The 20210-nt window shown below is 39.4% G+C and overlaps 1 protein-coding gene across 1 annotated transcript in view; it reads right to left on the bottom strand.

Moving 5' to 3' along the window:
• The window catches only part of LOC121321834 (actin filament-associated protein 1-like 2), a 44591-nt gene extending 28771 nt beyond the window's left edge, over positions 1–15820 (bottom strand). Inside the window, exon 1 of the mRNA XM_041261093.1 lies at positions 15515–15820. Within this exon, the coding sequence (XP_041117027.1) occupies positions 15515–15530 (16 nt within the window). The 5' untranslated portion in view covers positions 15531–15820. The remainder of the gene's footprint in view (positions 1–15514) is intronic.
• Between the last annotated feature and the right edge of the window lie 4390 nt (positions 15821–20210).

Genomic DNA, 20210 nt, shown 5'->3' with positions numbered 1-20210 from the left:
CCACCAAGTCAAGCACACTGTTTTTTCCCACTAGATAATCCATTTTCCAATGCACATCACCTATTGAAAATGATTGCTTTGTGAGCTGCACTGCCAGTATTAGAACCCTGGGTGGGGCTTCCACAGTTCTCCACTGTGGAATTACAGTGTCCCATGTTGGCTTATCACTCCCTACTCTTTTCCACCCATCCTGTCTCTGGGACCAAGTTACTGTCACCACATATATTGCAGCATTGGAAAATAAGCCAATTTCTAACTCACTCAAGCAGAAAGAAAAAAAAAACATGGCTTTGGAATCATGCTCATCTGTTAAAGCTTATTTCATATATTCCTTACACTTCATACATGTATTAATAACGAAAAGAGTGATGGGTTTTCAAAGATATGACTTTCCTACCGGAAGCAATGTATTTAAAAACCCCAAACATTAACACAGGAGTGTGGGGGTGCAGGGGAATCATATGTGGCTTTCTTGTAATGGCTTTTAACATCTGGGAAACTTGTTTCATTCACACAAAACCAACAGTTCTGAAAATCATATGGACCAGACAGCTGCAAGAGGTCAGAAATGACATCCAGTCCCCACTTAACTGAGGAATGGTTTTACTGTCTTTGAAAGGTTCTAGAACCCAGGACAACATGCTTTACCTCACTCACAGCCCAGCAATAAGTACAATGTGGGTTTACTCCCTACACGCAAAGATGAATATAGTAAAATGCCTTGGGAAAAGTATCTGCAAATATTTCATTTCAGCAGTCATAGGTTACATTAATGAATCTGCATGGGGCATATACAGATACAAGCAAACAGATTTGTTTTAAAACTCTCACGTAAGATATTAAAAGGCAAAGGACAAAGGAAACAGCTCAAAAAGCAAAGGACATAACTCACCTGAGCTTTGGAATGTGTGGAGCCCTAATGCCAGCATGGATGAGCTATCATTCAAGTTAGAGTCAACAGCAGCCATTAGCTAACAGACATCATGGAAAACTGAAAATGTACTGAAAATATTTGTGTGTCTATTCCCTTCTCAGCAAAGCAGGGTAGCACAGTTTGTGTTAATGGAAGCTGTTTCTGAAAAGGGACGTTCCCAGTACAGCATGCATGGCAAATTGATCTACAGAACAATAAAAAAAAACTGTGGCTGACAGTGGCAGGTGCAGGAGTGATACAGTGATCAATAACTGATAGACAATGATAATCCAGGTGCAACAGTGTTTTATTTACAATCCAAAATGTAAACTGACAACAGTAAATGATACTGAATGGTGGTGGACAAGGCTGTGTTCTACACAATTTAACCCAGGGGTTCAAACCCGAAACAATAAACACGGTATTTAATACACACACATAATAGACAAACACGAACACATGAACACACATAAATCCAGACATACAACATAAGCATCATAATAAATGAGAAACACAAAAGCACGAAAAAAAAACCCAGACGTTATACAATATACAATAAAATACAGCATTCCATAATATTTAGAGATTTTCCTTCAGCACTGTAGCTTCAGCAATTCTGATCAAATGGAGCTAAAATACCAACATTTAGGTTAATGATATAAAAACTATCCTGTCAAAATGTTTAGTACAGTACATTTTTTAAATATCAGTTGTATATCTACAATAGGCTACCCACACGCCCACATTCCTCACTTATAAAGACGTTCTTATGTTATTATTATTAATAATAATAATAATAATAATAATAATAATAATAATAATAATAATAAGAATAATAATAATGTGAATCTGAATTCCACAGTTATGGTGCAAGGCTTGTCACCAGTAGTTGTCCTTTTTGAACAAATTCATGGAACTAACAGTTTTGTTCAGTTTTTCATGTTTTCATAATTTTAAAACAAATCTTACTCAATGAATTTGGCTCAAGCCTAGTGTTGTCGGCAGCCCACAGCAATAACAGAGCTATGCTAATTTAATACATATTTTGGTACAAATGTCACTTTTCTCCCCCTTTGGTAAATGCTGCTGAAGGCTAGTGTACAATGGATTGCAATTGTAAAGCTTTTAAGGAATGGAAAGCACTTTTTTAGCGTGCAAAGGCGATTTACCCTGCCAGTGCTGGCATTTCACCTTTTGTATTGCAGAACTAAAGTACATTCTTTTTGTGCTAATTTAACTACATCACCACAAGATGGTAGTGTGTGTGCTTCAAATGTTTAAGCATCAAACCGCTCAACGGTGTGGCTCGTTCACCTACATGCATTTTGGTCACAATGCAAAAACGGAAATTCAATGGTTACAACTACGACAAAACCAAAGTTCTCAATCCCCTAATTTATAGACTAGAATTACAAGAAGGACTCAGTACAATAATAGATACTTTATTCAGATTGGGAGGAAGTGGATTTGCCTGTGGCAGATAAATATGAGTCATTTTCCATGACTCAGCCAGTTGCCTTGCCTATGCAAATAGAAAGGTAAGGTCAGGTATTTACGATTGCAGGGTTTTTAGAAGCTTGGATTATGAAGGGTGTTTGTGGTTTCATTGGCATTTCAGGCAGAGGTTGCTTTTGAAACAACACAGCCATAGGCCCTGATTGCTATGCTGTCTACATCGCCGTCTGGTTACTGTAACAGCAAAGAATGCTTCTGTTTGCCAAGGATGATCTGTTTGGGTTAATGGCATTTTAGAAATGTATGTGAAATCTGTGGCATTCAATTAAACAGAGGATTATTTACCTGCCATAGCCTTCAGCATGACAGGACAGCAAATCTGTCTGCATTTATAGAAAGCCGATATCCACTCTTGGGTGGATGTGTGACCAGGACTGGCTTCACTTTCAGCCAAACATTTTGTTTTGTTAATTGTCCTTTAGCACATGAACTAGCCTATTTATGCCATGTATCATCATGCAAGATGATTTTCCGAGATGATTTTCCGGTTCTGGATTGTAGCTGCATGGATCATCCATGTTCGTTCTGCAATAGCTGTTCTATATGAATTTGTGGTAATATGCAGTAGCTACAGTAACTAGGCTAGCAAGCACTGTTCAACTAATTTGCCAAGATGGATATGTATGAGTCTTTTACGGCATCTTTGAAATTTTATTCACACGCAGAATGCACACAAAACTCAAAGGCAGTTTTAATAGTCTTGAGTGTGTGGTTTTCCACACTAAGGTAAGCATAGAAGTGAGACTGGCATTTATAATATCTGTCAGTGTGCCAGGGGGATGTTGTTTCAACTGCATTTTGCAAAGCTTCAAACTATACAGGTGACTCAGACAGAAGTAAGCCTTTTACAATGACCACATTGCAGACCTGGAGGCTTTCTCATGAATAGTATTGTTCTCAGGTGACAACCACATGCATCTTTCTTTAAAGTAAGCACAAGTAAGAACCGCTGCTTATTTCTGTAATGCGAGATGAGAAGGTCATGGGAACTCACAAAGAAACTAACTCAGCAGACCTTGGACAGGATGCATCGGTTCTGTGAATGGGGTCATTCCTTTGTGTTTTCCATACATAATGATATGACTGAAAATCAATCCAGACTGTAAATATATACTCTAATAATTCTCCAATGCCATTAATGTACTTAGTTATTTGGGTCATTAGGGCAGCTCGAGTTGTGTAGAATCAAAGAAACAGCTGACTGCTGTTCATGGTTTGGGTCAAGTTACAGGAATGCTGTGGCTTCGGAATAAGAAAGTCCCAGCTTTCTCTACTATCAAAGCATTGAGTTTTAAGGTGCAAGGAAACAAGTTAAAACCTTTTCTTGAGTTCCTAATGTATAGACACTGCTGTGCAAAAGTCTTACACGTATTGCGTTTTTCTACTCTGATGCATTATGAGTCACCGTTGAGCCAGTGTCCACAAGAGCAGTACAAGGGACCCCCTCGATTCGGATGGGGACGTGGCAGAAGTCGTTGGCGACTTTGGAGTTTCCCTGTGGTAGCTGTCAGGCGTGGTGGTGCAGCAGCTGATTGCTGGGCAATGACGCCATAGGTGGCCAGGCTGTCCGCAGCCATAGCACAGCTGCAGGTGGGTCTCGGAAATCTGAGCTGGTTGGGTGATTGCTGCCCTGAAGCTCCTCAGGCCAAGTGGGGTCGATGGTGCTGTACATGGCCTCTTCTTCTGCTTGGGCCTTATGAGCTCTAGGCGGTGGGTGGTTGGGCCGCCACTTCTGCTGACCCCTCTCGCCCTCCTCGCGCACTGCCTGACCCGTTCGGCGTGAGCCACGGAGAGCTCTATGGAGGTTGGGGCAGCAAACCAGACCTGCTGACGCAGGGCGGTTGGGGTCAGTCCGTGAACAAAGGCCTCCACAGCCAGGTCCTCTTGCGTAGCTGGCAGGAATGTGGGGTACCCCTTCCGGGCCAGGTACCGGACATCAGCCGCCAGTACACCCAGTTTCTCTCTGGGGCCTCTATTGCGGTTAGCCAGCTGCAGGCTCCAGTCTCCCGAAATGGCTCTCATGGTACGCCTCCCATGGGGATCTACCACCATATCTGCCTGCTTTCACTGCCTGCTGGCTCGCCCCTGGCATCATGTTCTCCCCACACCGCACATTCCCTCTCACATGATCAGCACGGGCCCCATGTCGAGGCTTAACGTCACGCTCTCTTGTAAGACACGTGCTCTGTCTGTCATTCTTCAAGCCCCGCCATCTTGATCCCTTGTTTCTCTTCAGCCCAAGGGTTCTTGCTTCTCTCTCCCCACGTGGCACACGTTCTCGGGTCGCTCCTGACCCTCAGCTCAGCTACCAGCTCCTCCAGTCTGGCTCGCAGCTCGTCTCCTCTCATCTCATCTCTCTCGCGTCCTCCATCTTCTCCCTCTACTTCTGCTTCACCCCATGTGGCATGTGCTGTACAAATCCCACTTCTGAAACACCAATGTAGCGCTATGAAGGGGAGACAGACTCAGAGGAGACCAGATGGAATTCTAACTCTGCTTTTATTCCTCCTCAATAAAAACAAACAATAACGAATCCCTGATTTGGCTGAGGTTCACGCCAAAATAATAAACAGGCTCACATGCATACACTCACTCAATCTATCACTCTGTCTCTCACAGTTGACTCACTCCACTCAGCAGTCACACCCATTCTCCTGCTCGCAGCAATCCCTCCCCTTACTTATAACCTCCACGGGACCCGCCCACTACACACCCACGCACACACCCTATTGCATGCTCTGTGCCCTCACAATACACAGAAGATTAAAACGTGATGTAACAAACAAGGCAAACACAATGTCCCGGAGATTTTATATATACACACACACACACACACACACACACACACACACACACACACACGCACACACACGATCCTCGACTTACGACGCTTCGATTTACGACGCACGGCACTTACGACACTCTTGCATTATTACCCTGCTTTGACATATCGATATGGCATTTACGACAGGGCGAAACCTGAGCCATGCGTCATGTGCGCAGCTCGTTGTCCGAACCGCAGTACCTGCCGTGGGCGCCCTGACTTAGTCTAGCGTTTATTTATGCACGTAACTGTTTTTTGGGTTATTTTTATAAAATTTATTTGCCCTTAACAATGACTGATAAGAGCAATGGACTCTTAGGACGAAACCTAAGCTGTGAACTCTGTCACATGATGAAGGGCTTAACTTTAGGCGATCGCAGTTCTGGCTAAGAGTACCGCATACACACACTGAATGCGTCATTGGAAAGCCCCTAGCCTGTACTTTAAAACAACCCAGGTAGGTGTCTGAATAATATACGCGTACCCACTGGGCTGAGTGTAAAGATTTAAATAAATATTTACATGAGTACAATATAATGGGTCATTTTTGTAAAACTATATTATCTGACCGAAGTTATAACACTGTATTATTAACATTGTACAACATTATAACAACATATATACACATACATACAGTACATTATCCAGGGAACTAAAACACTAGTTTAGCTTTCCCAAGTGATGAATGCAATTCCTTTAAATCCTCAATAAGCCTAAAACAATTTATCAATTACTTTTTTGCTGATAAATAATATGTATAATATATATTCCATTAACACTCCCAGATGCAAGGGTGCCATTATTATCTTTCACCAGAGGAGACTGGCAGTTTTACTCACTCAGCACAATTGTGCAACGCGTGACTCAACAGTATAGGTCCAAACAGCACGCAGACGACCCAACTGCAAACCTAGCAAATCAGCATGTGTGTTAAAGACGTTGTTAGCTAAAATGGAAGAAAGTTGGCACATTCATGTTGTATTTCGTTGTTTCTATTAAGGCCACTGTATGTTCAGTGTATTTATTATACAGACTGCAATATTTGTAGCCTGAACCATGGAAACCAGGACAGCTGTCAGATTTTAAACAGCACCAGATGCTAAGATTCTGGGAATCTTTTCACTAGTCTTAGACTTGACCTCATTTAACAGGATAAGGATTAGGATGAGGATACAAAATAAATGTCTGAGTTACCCAATTTAATTTGTTATAATTGACCTTAATTAAATTTGAGGATACAGTTTCTCCTTTCCTGCATGAAAAAATGAATAAAGATGTTTGCTTGGAAATAACTGTTACTCTACATTCTGTACCTTACACAACAAACCACAAACACCCCAGTGTTTCATGAATGCTCGATTTCAGTCAGTCTGAAGAATAAACAGCCAGCGTTGCCCACTACATCCTAGAAATGTATCTTAGTTTGTGAGTTTACATAATATATTCATTACCTATAACTGTACATACACAGTTATATATAAAATAATAGAGGGGTTGCAGAGAATTCCAAGGTTATAATTACATAGAAGCGTTCTGGTGACACCGTAATCCACGAGAGCAAAGCAATTATACCCGGCAGTAATCCACTTCACCCCCCCCATACTGCATATGGAAGGTAGTTTTGGTTTTGTTTACTTGGTCTCCAATGAATGATTCTCTGGCTTCTAGTGGGGGAATTTCCAAACAGGACATTTTTTTGCTTGGAGATTTTTTTTTAATAAATTAAAAAAAAAAAGCAATTTAAAAGACGTAAAAAATATAAATAATTGTTGGAAAAGTCATAAATAAGTGATGTGTCGTCATTTTACTTAACTATGACTTTTTTTTCGTATGGGCTAAGACACAAAATGATAGTACTTATCCATGTATTATATCTAAATGCTGTCTAAATCCATAATAAACCTGGTTAACAAACTAGCTGTATACTGTATACAAAAAAAGTGTTTTTCACTTAAAAGCAAATCATTGCAATTATGAAGCATTACTTTTAAAAGAAAATACCTTGAAATGTGTTGTATACACTCTTTAGCTGTTTTTGTTCTCTCTCGGCTGCCTAAATAAATCGAGACTTTTTACCTTTTCACTTTTTTCTGTTCTAGTCTGCACGGTGACTGCAGAACGTGTTTTTTTTTTTTGTTTGTTTTTTTTTTCAGCTTAAACTATTTCCATTTCATAAAACAAAGACATCAAAAGGTGTAGCGTATCATAACATATCCTATGTCAACGGAGCAATCTGATTGGTTGTAAAGGTTGTGGGGGTGTATAACAAGGGCTATACAAACTGTACTAATGTTAAAATAAACATATACACAATGTATTTGATGCATTTGTCAATGCAACATTTTTCTCAATGACTTCAAAGAATTTGTAATAGTATTACTGTTATAGTTATGGTTGATTGTATTCTGACACTTCCTTTTCATGCCATCCACAGTTCTCAGATACTTAATCTTATCCGAATTCACTGTATTGCTTGAGAGCTGACAGTTCTGTGGCACACATTCAGGCAGCACTTTGCTGATTGCTAGAAGTTGATGGTTAATTTCAAAGCTAAAAATAGTACTGATTAAATTAGTAATTGAAAAGAGTTGTCAAAGTTATCTCAAAACAGATATTGCAGTTGCTGAAACATGGGGAACCCAAATGGCCAGTAAAGGTCACCCAGGTGGAGAAGACGATTTAACCACAGTGGAAAAAGGAAGTGGCTACTGATCTGCCAAAACCTGTCAACAGACAAGCCTGTCAACAGGATGTTATGAAATTTAAAAAAAAATTAAATAAAACAACTTAAACACATGGTAAGACCAGGATTTCTCAAGCAAAGAAGACAACATATTGATGAGAAAGATAAAAAAGAGTTGAAAGCTTTGTAGAGGATTACAGTGCAATACAGTCCAGTTTTTTCTGCCTAGTTTTACATATGATGTGGTTCGACTGAATCAGCTTTAACTAACCTGTACAGCTATGTGTTGGGTCTCCACTTTGAAAAAGACAGCAAACGAAAAGTTTGACAACTTTATTGCGAAAAAAAACACATTCCAAATGGTCCTATACTGTATCAGGTGATTACTGCATAATAATAATAATAATAATAATAATAATAATAATAATAATAATAATACAAACACAGACCATTCTATCACATTGTGGATATATAAAGATTAAAAGAAACACATACTGTCACATGAAATAAAGCAAAGCTGGTTGATGCTGCTTACCAAATTAGAATAACTATTTCATGGTTTAAAAAAAAAATGCATTTTAAAAAAGCGAGAGAAAAGCCTGTAAATATGACAAACCCCACCTCCCCCAACCACTTAAATATTGTTTTGTTCTTAAAAATGAATCCATAAAGAAGAATGTTGTTACTGGGCTAGCTTTCAAATGGAGTTCAGAATACAGTGCTCTTACCTTTGAAAGCTGCCAGAATTTAAAGCAATTTTATATTAAAGACTGCCAAAAAAACTGCATAAAAAGCCAAAATATATTATTGTTACTGGCAATGGGTTTTATCCAGGCTGCACAGTGGGGCACTGGTTTGGAGAAAAGGATATGTTTTGCCTTTTGTATTCACGTCTACGTAACTGTTATGGATACCGTCACCAAAAAGACAGAAAAAAATCTTTCTACTACAGCAGCTCAAGGGCCTTCTGGAGGAAAGTATCTACTGATGCTATCAACTGTGTAGCGGGGCCCTGCGTTTCAAAAGCAGCAAGTCAGAGAATCTTTTCTGACTCATTCAGCCAGCTGTTCAAGTTTGAATAATGTTAGTGTCTTTGAAACTGCATGTGTGTGACACTATAATGATATCCACGGAGCTGCACTGCTATTTCAAGCTCTTTGACATCACTGGAGTTGAGGTACAGGACTTCCTTATCATCAGCTGCAGTTCTGTAACTGCGGATTCTTCTCTTTTCTGCATGCCTAAGATAGCACTGCTGAGAAGAGAAAAAAACATTGCATGACTACGAGTCTTCTACACTAACAGTTCCTCCAAACTTGAAAGCAGGAACATTTTTCTTAACTTATTTATTCCTCACCCAATATCTTCTGCATAGCAGTAGTTTGCTTACAGGTGTTGACACTGCACAATCCCCTTACACACAAACAAATAATATGCAGAGTTTAAAAAACAAACAAGGTTTGCTGGAAACATACAAAAGCCCTTCCAGGGACACACTGTAAATAATACTGTTAAACAGTAGGTTACCGTGGCCTCAGTCCACAGCATGGAGTTGTTTTATTATAATAAATTTCAGTCTTCAATGGCTCAGCCAATTACGTGCCAGTACTCTGAAAAAGCAAGCAAAAACTTAAAAAAGCAATGATGCATCACGAGCAAGCAGCCCTGAAGTTACAGTACAGCCTTCAACAGCCCAACCAATAAACCGGTGTGATAGCTACAAGATATTGAGGAGGTGTTCAGAAAGGCAAAAGACATTGACAAGTATTTATACTGAAAACTACGCAAGTAAAACCTGACCTGGTGGAGCACTTAAAGAGATTTTTAAAAAGTTGGGAGTGTAATTTCACTGCCAAGTCAATGATTGAGATACTCAGACAGATCAGTGTTAAGACTTGACTGATCCTTCAGGAATTGAGGGTGAGCCTCTAACTGAGGACCCCCGATTCAAACCTGTGTGTGACTAACAGATCCCTATCACTTTCAATCCCACACATTGGTATTTTTATTTTTGATTGGAGGTGCCACAACAATCTTCAGACAGGTCAACCTCTATTCCACCATTGTTTTTCACTGTAAGCCTGCCCAAGGCATGATATAATTGCGTGTTTTTCATGTGAGAAGTTCAAAGGCATAGAATCAGTAGCCACAGTAAGTTGAGTTTAATCAAGCCCCAATAAACAGTGTTAAATTCAGCATGGGGCTTCACTCTTCTCTCTGTACTCACTCCAATAATTCTGCACTGTCTACAGGGGAAAATGGGACCAGATGCTGAAGCCAGGTTCTTTCCAGTATAAACTTTATTTTTTATTTTTTGTGTTTTCTACACAGAAAGTTAATTTAAAATGTGCACCACCTTTTGTTACTTACATTGCTGCTAATTTCTTCCAAGTGTCTATTGTTGGCTTTTTAGTGTTGTTTTTGAAGACATTTCTGCTTACTTGGTATTAAAACATGAATTAGCAATAAACATGAGAATGAGGAGTTAGAACCTTGACAATCAGAACCTTGAGAGCAGGAGCTAGAACCTTGACAGTCAGAACCTTGAATAATGTGGTTAATTCTCTCTGTCGACAAACAAAGGAAGATAGTTTTTTAGCTTAAAAACAATAGCAGAATTGAAGAAGATTTGTATTGACTATCCCTGGAGTGGCTTAGTAAAAGGAGACTGTTCTATTTTAGACACGTTTATTCAGCATTAATTATACTTTGTGGACAGTAGTATCAGGCCAGTTGGCTTGATAAATTGGCAAAACCAACAACCACAAGACTCTCATCCCAAGCAAACCAGCCACAGACAGTATGGTGCCGGTTTAAAGCAGGATGCAGCACTGTATAAAATTCTCTGCCTTTTTAGTTTACTTCTATTCTAGACAGATGTGCCTCGGAAGTTATTTCTTCCACAGTAAATATATTCATCGATTTGTGTCATGGCTTTCAGCCAAACTGATTCCCAATATACATGGGCCTAGTTTTTCTTTAAGTGTGTATTATTCAATGTTTTGTATTTATGTTGGCAAATATTTGTATTTCACAGTACACCCCACTCCCCACCCCAGACATCACTGTGTTTTTTTTTTTTTATGAATATCTCTGTTGTGTCAGTGTCAGGGTTCCAGTTTATCTGCCACAGTCGGTTCTTGTTGTGTTTCGATCTACCATATTCCAGCTCTATCTAACCACATCTGAGCATCGTGACATTTGCAATACCCCAGTTCGTGATATTTTGATGCATCCTCCTCAGAAGATTTCAAAGCCAAATTAGTGATGTAAGTGGCTTTGGCTCCCTGAAGAAAAACAAAGCTGGCATTCATATGTGCTTGAGTGTTTGAAGCTTGTTAAAAAAAAAAATGAGAAAAGGGGGTGATAAACAAAATGAATGACGCACATCATTCAACTACAATAGTGGGCAGGCCTGGTGTATGCAGCTTGTTCCCAACTCTGACTGTACGTTTTGCAAATCTGCTCATATGCTGTACTATTTCAGTGTACACATGCACTGTTAGAGTTTCTGGTTTTTATAATGGTGGTACACAAAGATCCCTGTTTCAATGACTTAAAAATCGCAATACATCAAGATTTGAAAGCTTTGATCACAATGCATTTATTTATTCACTGTCCTATTAGTTGGTAGTGGGTCCAGTTATTCAGCAGAGTGGGAGAACTGCATTTACAAAAATAAAGAAAAGTGCCTTATTGTAGGTTCTTGCTAGCTGTGCATGCTAGCCCAAGGTGCCTCTTGTTCCTTGCTTGTTTGTTGGAAGTGACTTCTGTTCTTTACACAGCTAGCCTAGTCTGCTGTATTAGTCCCAAAGGGACTGTAACTACAGGAGTATTTCTCTGCATGTTGGTAACAAGATAGCAGGAAAAAGGAGCTAAAATTACATTCCTAGCATTACAGAGCAGCAATTAAGATCTGAAAGTGGGATGGCTGGGCTCCATCTCTTCAGATCTAGAAGATACACAAATTAAAAGAGACCCTGCCAAAGTTATTAAAGTGAACAGTTAGAGGTTTAACAGCCATGGCACTTTAATTATAATATATATATTATATATATTTATATATATATATATATATATATCATATAGATCTATATATATATATATTATATATAATATATATATATATATGTACGATAGCCCGTTTTTATTTGGACGGGGGGGGGCATTTCTTGAATCTGGGGAACTGCTGATCTTCAAAGTTTGTGTTCATACAGACATTTATATTGTTTTGAGAAGAAGAACTGATTTGAAAGGTCCTATGATAGCAGGAAACATGTTATTGAAATTATAAATGTGCTGTCTAAAGATTCCAGTGTACAAGACACCACGCTGCTACAATCAACAGAGGTGCTTATCCAGCGGTAAGGTCAGCTGAAAACATCCCTTGAAATCAGAGATGTTTCAGCATTCCGGCCCGTTGTGATTTACCATTGCATTATAGCATGACCAGCCCTCTAAGTTGTGTTTCCGACAGCTGGTGCACTAGAGGCGCTGACAACAGCAATGCTGGCCCTAATGCAAACAGCACCAGAGCGGATCATAAACTGAGTACAAAAAAAAGCACTTTGTTCAAGTTTCTGAACTTCAACCCCATAATCTGGGTTTGGAAGCTGTTTTCAATTTCCAAAAGAGTTTTATAAAACTTTATAAAAGTAGCTGCTAATCCGCTGTGGTTTGAACACACAGCCACTTAATAAACACATGTCCGTTTCTGTTTGCTGGGGTCTCTATATGTAAACATGTAAAGGTGAATGAGAATTTTGTTGTTGTTTTCATTTTTGACAGTGGAGACAAAGCCTTTCTTCATTGTAGTGGTTATAAACAACAGCCGATGGCTTGACGTGCGTGTGTGCACGTGTGTGTAGGTGTGTGTGTTTGCGTGCGTGCGTGCGTGTGTGTGTCAGTGCGTGTGCGTGTGTGTGTGTGTGTGTGTGTGCATGTGTGTCAGTGTGTGTGGGCAGGTATTACTATCTATGTGGGGACAAAACTTTATAAAACGTCCCCACAAAGATAGTAACTCCTAAAAAAACAACGTTGTGGGAACGTCCCCACTTTGTAAAACACCTTTTTAATAATTAAATATGCCTTTAAAAAAAAACTAAAAGTGCCAAAATATTTAGTTTGTTGTCAAGTTTCCCCGTGTGGAGTTTTGTCTGGCTGGAGTTAGAAATAGTAAATAAAAATATAGTGAGAGTCAATGAGAAGTCCCCACAAGTATAGGAAAACAAACTTGTGTGTGTGTGTGTGTGTGTGTGTGTGTGTGTGTGTGTGTGTGTGTGTGTGTGTGTGTGTGTGCGTGCATGTGTGTGTGTCTGTTTCCATAGTTATTCTTTACAGTATCATGTACAGCACAGTGTATGACCTTTTCACCGGGAACCAATTCAAATGCTGTACATTTTCACCAACCTCTCCAACTGCTGTGATAATTATTTAAGTGTGTTCCGGCACTGAGGAAGAGTTCCCTTTGTTATAGTAGTCATAGTAAAGGCTGAAGATTTCCTCCCAAACCCAGGCCACAACAGGACACAATGTAACCCTGATAAAACTCTTTACACAGCAGCAACATTACAATAAGGCCCTTTGTTAAAATAAACTTATTAACAAGTCCACCTACTAGCTGTAGTCACCACCCCCCCCCCCCCCCCCCCCCCCCCCCCCCAACTCAATTTCCTGTGCTTGTGATTTTTAATGTCACCTACACTCTGCAGAGGAATGTCTCTTGAAAAACACACAAGGGGTAACCAAGATGCAATCTTCCTAATGGAAGAACAGAGCAGTGCAGCTGAAGGTCTCATCCTTGACCTCTCCACGCGCATCACAGGGCTTTGAGACGTGAAGGCTGCTGTTAACCGTGCCCTGTTTATTAACATCCTTTCAACTGAGAAAAACATCTGCACAGGTGTGTGGAAAAAGACATACAGCGCTGGTTAAACTGGCTTTCATTAACAGCCACCTCTAGGATTTCACACTTTACGTTTGAAGTAAATAATGGGCTAGGGTGTCTATTGAAATGAAAATGAACACGTTACAATATCAAAGAAACAACATACAAATCTATTGCCAGCTACAGTAATGAAATCTTTTTTTTTTTGTTTTTTGTTTTTGCAAAGCCCATGATGAGTTAATAGCCACACAACATGCCAGACCCCCGACTCACACAGCATCCTAATGCCTGTGTGAACTCAGCCTGCTTCTCCCCCAGGGGGAATGAAAAGACTCAAGACGCTGGCTTGCAACCCTGCTGGGCTTTAAATGCCATTCAGGCTTGCTAGAACCAGCGCAGCACTAAACGACCCACGCAAGCAAACAGGCTCCCGTTCCTTTCCATCACTTTTACTGTTTGCCGTTTCCTGGAATTAGTGTGGAGGATATAGACGTTTAGCTTTTTTTTTGTGGGTTCAAACACTTTTCAACCAGGAGTTCCCATTCATTTACTACCAGCAACAAAAAGAGCAGCTCTGTTTATAATGGGTGTAGATTTAAGGAGCGTATTTACCACAGCTAAATTCAGGACTTTGAATGTTAACTGCTAGAACATGGTCATCTGCATTCATTAATGCAATGTGCTGCCATATACAAAAAAGCAGGGATGTGGTGGGAAGCCATGTGTTTTGAATTATTGTTATCCATCTATCTGCTGATAAATGCTAGAATGTAATATTCATGAAGCAGGCTTTAATCAACGCACCTAGAAAAAATGGTATTCCAGGTTTAACTACAGTATACGTTTAATCAGATACACCTGAGCTTGTGGTCTCTGTAATCTGAGCTGCCTAATGAAGGCAGTAACTAGCTGCAATGGATTAGTGACACACACAGCACAACTGTACAGCTAGTTTGGTGTATATCTATGATGCTAATACTGCTGCGTAACAAAAAGGAACACTAGTTTCTTCAGTATAACTTAACATTTACTTTCTCAATTGGGAAAACGCACATGAACATTTTGGATTTGACAACGGAATTCACGTGTGCACTGTTGAGCTGTACGTTGTACCCGCACGCTTTACAAATCTCATCGCACCTAACTCTAAACTGTGCATTGCTCAAAATTGTTGAAGGAACTTTAAAAAAGTGACAGGTTCACGGGGGTGTGTCCAAGCCCTGTTAAATGCAGCGTGGTGTAGTTGCCTGGTACAGTACAGGTAACAGTACTGTATGCAAATCATCCCGCCACGATGCAAGCTGTTTTACTAAAGCATCTGTGGCAAAGGAGATTCTGTAACACCCTGTAACAACGATTACAGGTAATTAAACTGAACAGAAAACGGAAATAACTCTCAATGCACTTCGCCCAGCTTGTAAACAAAACAAATTCTAAATGTTGCTAATTTTTTAAATTATTATTATCATTTATTTATTTATTTTTTAACAGTGGGTGGTTAACGTTGGATTCTGCTTACTTCTGTGCCTTTTTAGATGCCAAAACTTCTAACACGACGAGCGGTATACTGCATATTATCAACAGCCCTTACAGTACCATTGAAGTCAGGCAATATTATCAGTAAATGCTATACTTGCAAATGTAATAATAACACAAACGTAATACTTGTGTTGTTAAAAACGTCACTGTTACCTTTATGTTTCTCCATGAGGACTGGCAAGAAGAAAGGCGGGTAATTCCTATTCCAATCAATTTTGAACGTTTTTATACTGTCTGTTGATGGTAATACAACCCGATTCAGTCCGTGTGTTCTCTGCTCGTATCGTCCTGTGTTATGTGTCTGAAGAATCTACCCTGCCGAAGGCTCTCTTCCACACACAGCCCCTCCTCGTAACGTCATCTCCGCATCAACTACTACAAAACGTGAGGCAAATTCATCTCGTCAGGGTTTTTATTTGACCTCAGTTTAAGTTATAAATTCCTTTAATGTTCTTGTACTCCAAAAGATACAATTATACTAGAGAAACACAAATATTATAACCCTGAACAAAAGTGAAAACACTTATTTTTTCTTTCTCAGGACTTCTTCTTTCGAGTCCAGTACTTGTATTGCCACTCATTCACCACAAATCATTATGTGCTTCTGCAAAAAAAAAAAAAAAAAAAAGGGGGGGGGGGGGGGGGGGTTTACTCCTTAATAATAAGTCGCCTGTGGGGGCTGTACTATACTCTGGCATCAATTGTAGCAATGAAACATACTGTAAATAGTAGGGACGAATGCTTTATAGTGTAGCAATGCAAAGGCATTGTGCACCTTTACTACAAAATACAAAAAAGGTGCAATATGCACTATGAAATACATTTTTTTTTGTTATTTTAAACCTGAACTGCAAAACGGGATGGGATGGGTGACAGTCTTCACCTCCCCTAAGGTCTGCAGATGGGGTTTGAGCACCTCTTTGGGTGCTGTGGAGGTTGTCCGCTCATGATGAGGTGAGGTTTGTTTCTTTCAACACAAAACAAAAAGACAGACAAACCACCTGCATTGCAAAACTCACCAGTGCAGCAAAACAAAGACTGTAAGCCCAATACCTGGGCAGGTAAAGTAAATCTAACGTCTGAAGAAATTCTAGAGAGATCAGGGGTAGGTTGAACAAAAGGTCTTAAAATGCTTTAAAGACCATTTTGGGTCTTAGTTTTAATATTTAATCTCAAAATAAATAAGGCCTGGTGCACAAGAACTGTTCTAATAATCTTTTTCTAGTGTATTTTAATACAATGTCTGCAATAAGATGTAATTGCGAAATTATGTAAACAGCAAATACACTTCTAAAAAAGGACTCTGCCTACACCTGAACTATATCTGGTACAGTAATTTAAATCTTGAGATGTTATGTTCGCTAATCGTAGAGTCTCTTCTGTAAATTACACTCTTTAAGTTAAATTATAGGAATGCAAACCCCAGCAGCGTTCTCTTCCACAGCTGCAGGCCTGCACACCCTGAGTGGATGATTTCACTGTTCCTTGTTTTCCGACCCCCTCCCCTCTTATTCTGAGCCAGAGTTGCAAATCCCCTTTTGTTTGCTGGTGGTTAAAAGGCCACAGTTGACTCGTGTTTCAGTATCGTTTTTTGACAAAGTTAAAATGTTCTTTGACACGAAAAAAGTAAATCCTTAAATATTGAAAATGTCCAAATGCTGTGTGTATTATAACTGGTGGTACTTGAGAATATATTTGTGTTATAAGATTGCATGTATGTTATTTATAGATTTAATACACATATTTATAAAACAAAATGTAATTGCATAATGAGGTGATATTTTTGGATTAATAGCAAACAATTTAAGACTACTGACACAAGCTCCTATATTACAACCCTGAGTTGTTTATTTCTGGTCTGGTAATGGTGTAAAGAACTGTAGAGAAACTAACCCATAATGTTGAAGACTTATTGAAGGATCAATACCAATATAATTGTAGTCACTGTTTTATCTTTACTGGCAAAACATGTAAGCTTGGAAATTATTTGGCAATTTTGTGTTTAATTCTATTAATTTAGGATGACTCAGCCCCCACCCCCCCCCACCCCCCCCCCCCTTTTTTATTTTGCATGTTGAGTGAGTGTTAATAGTATCAATGAGGGAAGGAAGAAACTACATCTCCAGTAAATTCACATTTCAAATTCAAATGTATTTATTTACGCAGATAGAGAACCCCTGAGACATGTATCTCATTTACAAAGGGGGTCCTGGCAGGAGTCACCTAAAATCACCTCACTTTGAAAATTGTTCATTTTAACTGCTTCAGGGGAAATCAATAGCGAACACACATAGAAGGTATCTCCAGAAGCATCTCTGTTTATATGTATCAGTGTTTCAATGAATAACACATTTGTAATTAACATGACTTGCTATATTCAAAAACTGCTATGTGTGGTATAGTCACTACACATTATATCATGAGTTGTGTCTACATGAGGACAACTGCATCAATTGTGATCTTCTGGAGTGGGAATGGTCTAAAAGTAGCCAGTAAGAGTCACATGTTCTCCATACTGGCCTTGCAGGTCCCATGTGGGTTCTCCAGGCAGTGACTAGAAGCCAGTTGCTTGGGATCATTCTTGACTGTGTGTCTTACTTGTTCTACTCTCCAAGCAGGTCAACAAAAAGAACAAAAAAATACTTATTTTTCCCATTCCATGGGATTCTCCTGCCAGAATCTGTACTTTTCAACTTCAAGAGCGCAGTGGGTTTAAAGGGGTCATGGAAACAGAACTCTGCCTCTGCTGGTGATTCAACTTCCCCTTTGTGGACATTGCAGTGGAAATGAACAAACTGCAGCTGTCACCATACCATTGCGTTAACAGGTCAAAAATGATGCTTCCTTTATTTACAGCCACTAACATTTGTGTAATCAGATAGTCAACATTATCTTGTAGAGTATTTTATGGTTGCAATGGGGTCGCAGAAATGTGCACAGATAGGTAATACAGAAATGCATGCTACCCAGGTAGTCTTGTAAGAAGTGACAAGGAGGTGTTTTGACAATTAGTGCAGGAGCTGCTCTTCAGTTCCATAGACACCATATGGAGCAGAGTACCCAAATTGTCTTCATAGCAGTGAGGTCCAGCACTAGTGCAAGGCAGAGCATTGACCCAGCGTGCCAGATCACGAGACGGGGCAGGCTCTCCATTTTACAAATACAGCTCGGCTGATCTAGCCTAGGTGACACACTGTGGATCTGTACAGAAAACTAGAACTAATGAATGAGCAGAACTCAGGTAAAAACAGCTTAATGAAGACGTATATAAACAATGCACAAAAAAAAAACAGTATTTGGGTCATTGCAATAAGAACCACTCAGTCACTGCAAGCATCATAAGAAGTGAAGGAAAACCAATGAAATGTGAAGCTATTGCACTTACTCTTTAAAGAAATGAATGAGTAAATTATGAAACATAAGTAAAGAAAATGCAGATTAGAAAGAAAGAAAGAAAAAAGAAAGAAGGAAGGAAGAAAGAAATGCAGATTATTTTATAAGTGTAGTCCATAGCCCCCTTCCTAAGGTTTAGCTTGTTATGCAGAATAAACTACTGGACACAAAATTCTTTACCAAGAGGTCAGCAGTTTGCATCACGAAAATGGGAAGCTTTAGGGGCAAAAATGGGTGATGTGATGAACAGAAATCCCGAGTAGGCAGTCAAAATGTTTGCTCAGCCTTGAATGACACAGCAAAGTTTTAATACCATAATTAGCATTCTGAAAACACAGCCAACTTTGGACTTGAGTACTGTAGGAGAGAAGCAATGTATAACTGTGAAGTGACACTTTCCTATAGCCCAGGAGCTCTCTAACCTGTAACCTCGTAACATTGTGTTATCGGGGTCTTTAAGTGCAGCTGTACAGCACAACCGCCATGGAGCATTGATAAACTAGTGCTCATTTCACATGTTTATCCCTTGATCGTCACACTAACTTCTCAATTGAAGTGTCTAATTTGCTTACTGGTAAAAGTATTCTCAAGGAAATAAAAGACCCTGTTGTCAAGTTAACATCTGTTTGACATGTCAGTCTTCTCATACAACCGACCTGTACATTTATACACCTCGATATTTGATTTAGAAGAATCTGGAACTCAGCTTTAAGGTTAAGTGTATGCATACCGTTTAATATTTTATTTGAAAATCAGCTTGTAGCAAAAAAACAAAACAAAAAAAAACAAAAAAAACATGTGCATTATATGTTTTGCTTTGGTGAAAGTTCAGTTGTACAAAAACGAGTACTTTCCTATGACCTGGGCAAGCTTCATTTCTCTATGACCTGGGTAAGCTTAATTTCTCTATGACCTGGGTAGCCTTAATTTCTCTATGACCTGGATAAGCTTCATTTCTCTATTACCTGGGTAGCATGCATTTCTCTATGACCTGGGTAAGCTTAATTTCTCTATTACCTGGGTAAGCTTAATTTCTCTATTACCTGGGTAGCATGCATTTCTCTATGACCTGGGTAGCATGCATTTCTGTATTACCTGGGTAGCATGACCTGGGTTACCTGTATTACTAGATTAACTGAAATCTATTAGTTTAGCAGTAGAATGTAATTAAAACCACACAGGAGAAAAATCTGCAAGATAGGATCACGAATCTTAGAATACTGTGCGATATCTTTCCTCAAACAGGAAGCAAATGCTTTCTACTAAAAAATGCACTATTGTGTTTCTTTTTTTATCTTCCACAATGTTATATCAGCCTTTGAAAGCCCTGCAGATGTTTGATTGGAGTGTCAGCTTACTTCTCAATCCTTACTCTTGATCAACAACATATGCAAGATCTGATACAGTGGCATAATGATTTACCCAAATGAGCTGGCGCATAATGAACAGTTTTGAG

The sequence above is a fragment of the Polyodon spathula genome, chromosome 10, assembly GCF_017654505.1.
Source record: "Polyodon spathula isolate WHYD16114869_AA chromosome 10, ASM1765450v1, whole genome shotgun sequence".
In the NCBI taxonomy this organism is placed as follows: domain Eukaryota; kingdom Metazoa; phylum Chordata; class Actinopteri; order Acipenseriformes; family Polyodontidae; genus Polyodon; species Polyodon spathula.
Note: the sequence above shows the minus strand (reverse complement) of the source record. Positions and strands in the feature narration are given on the sequence as shown.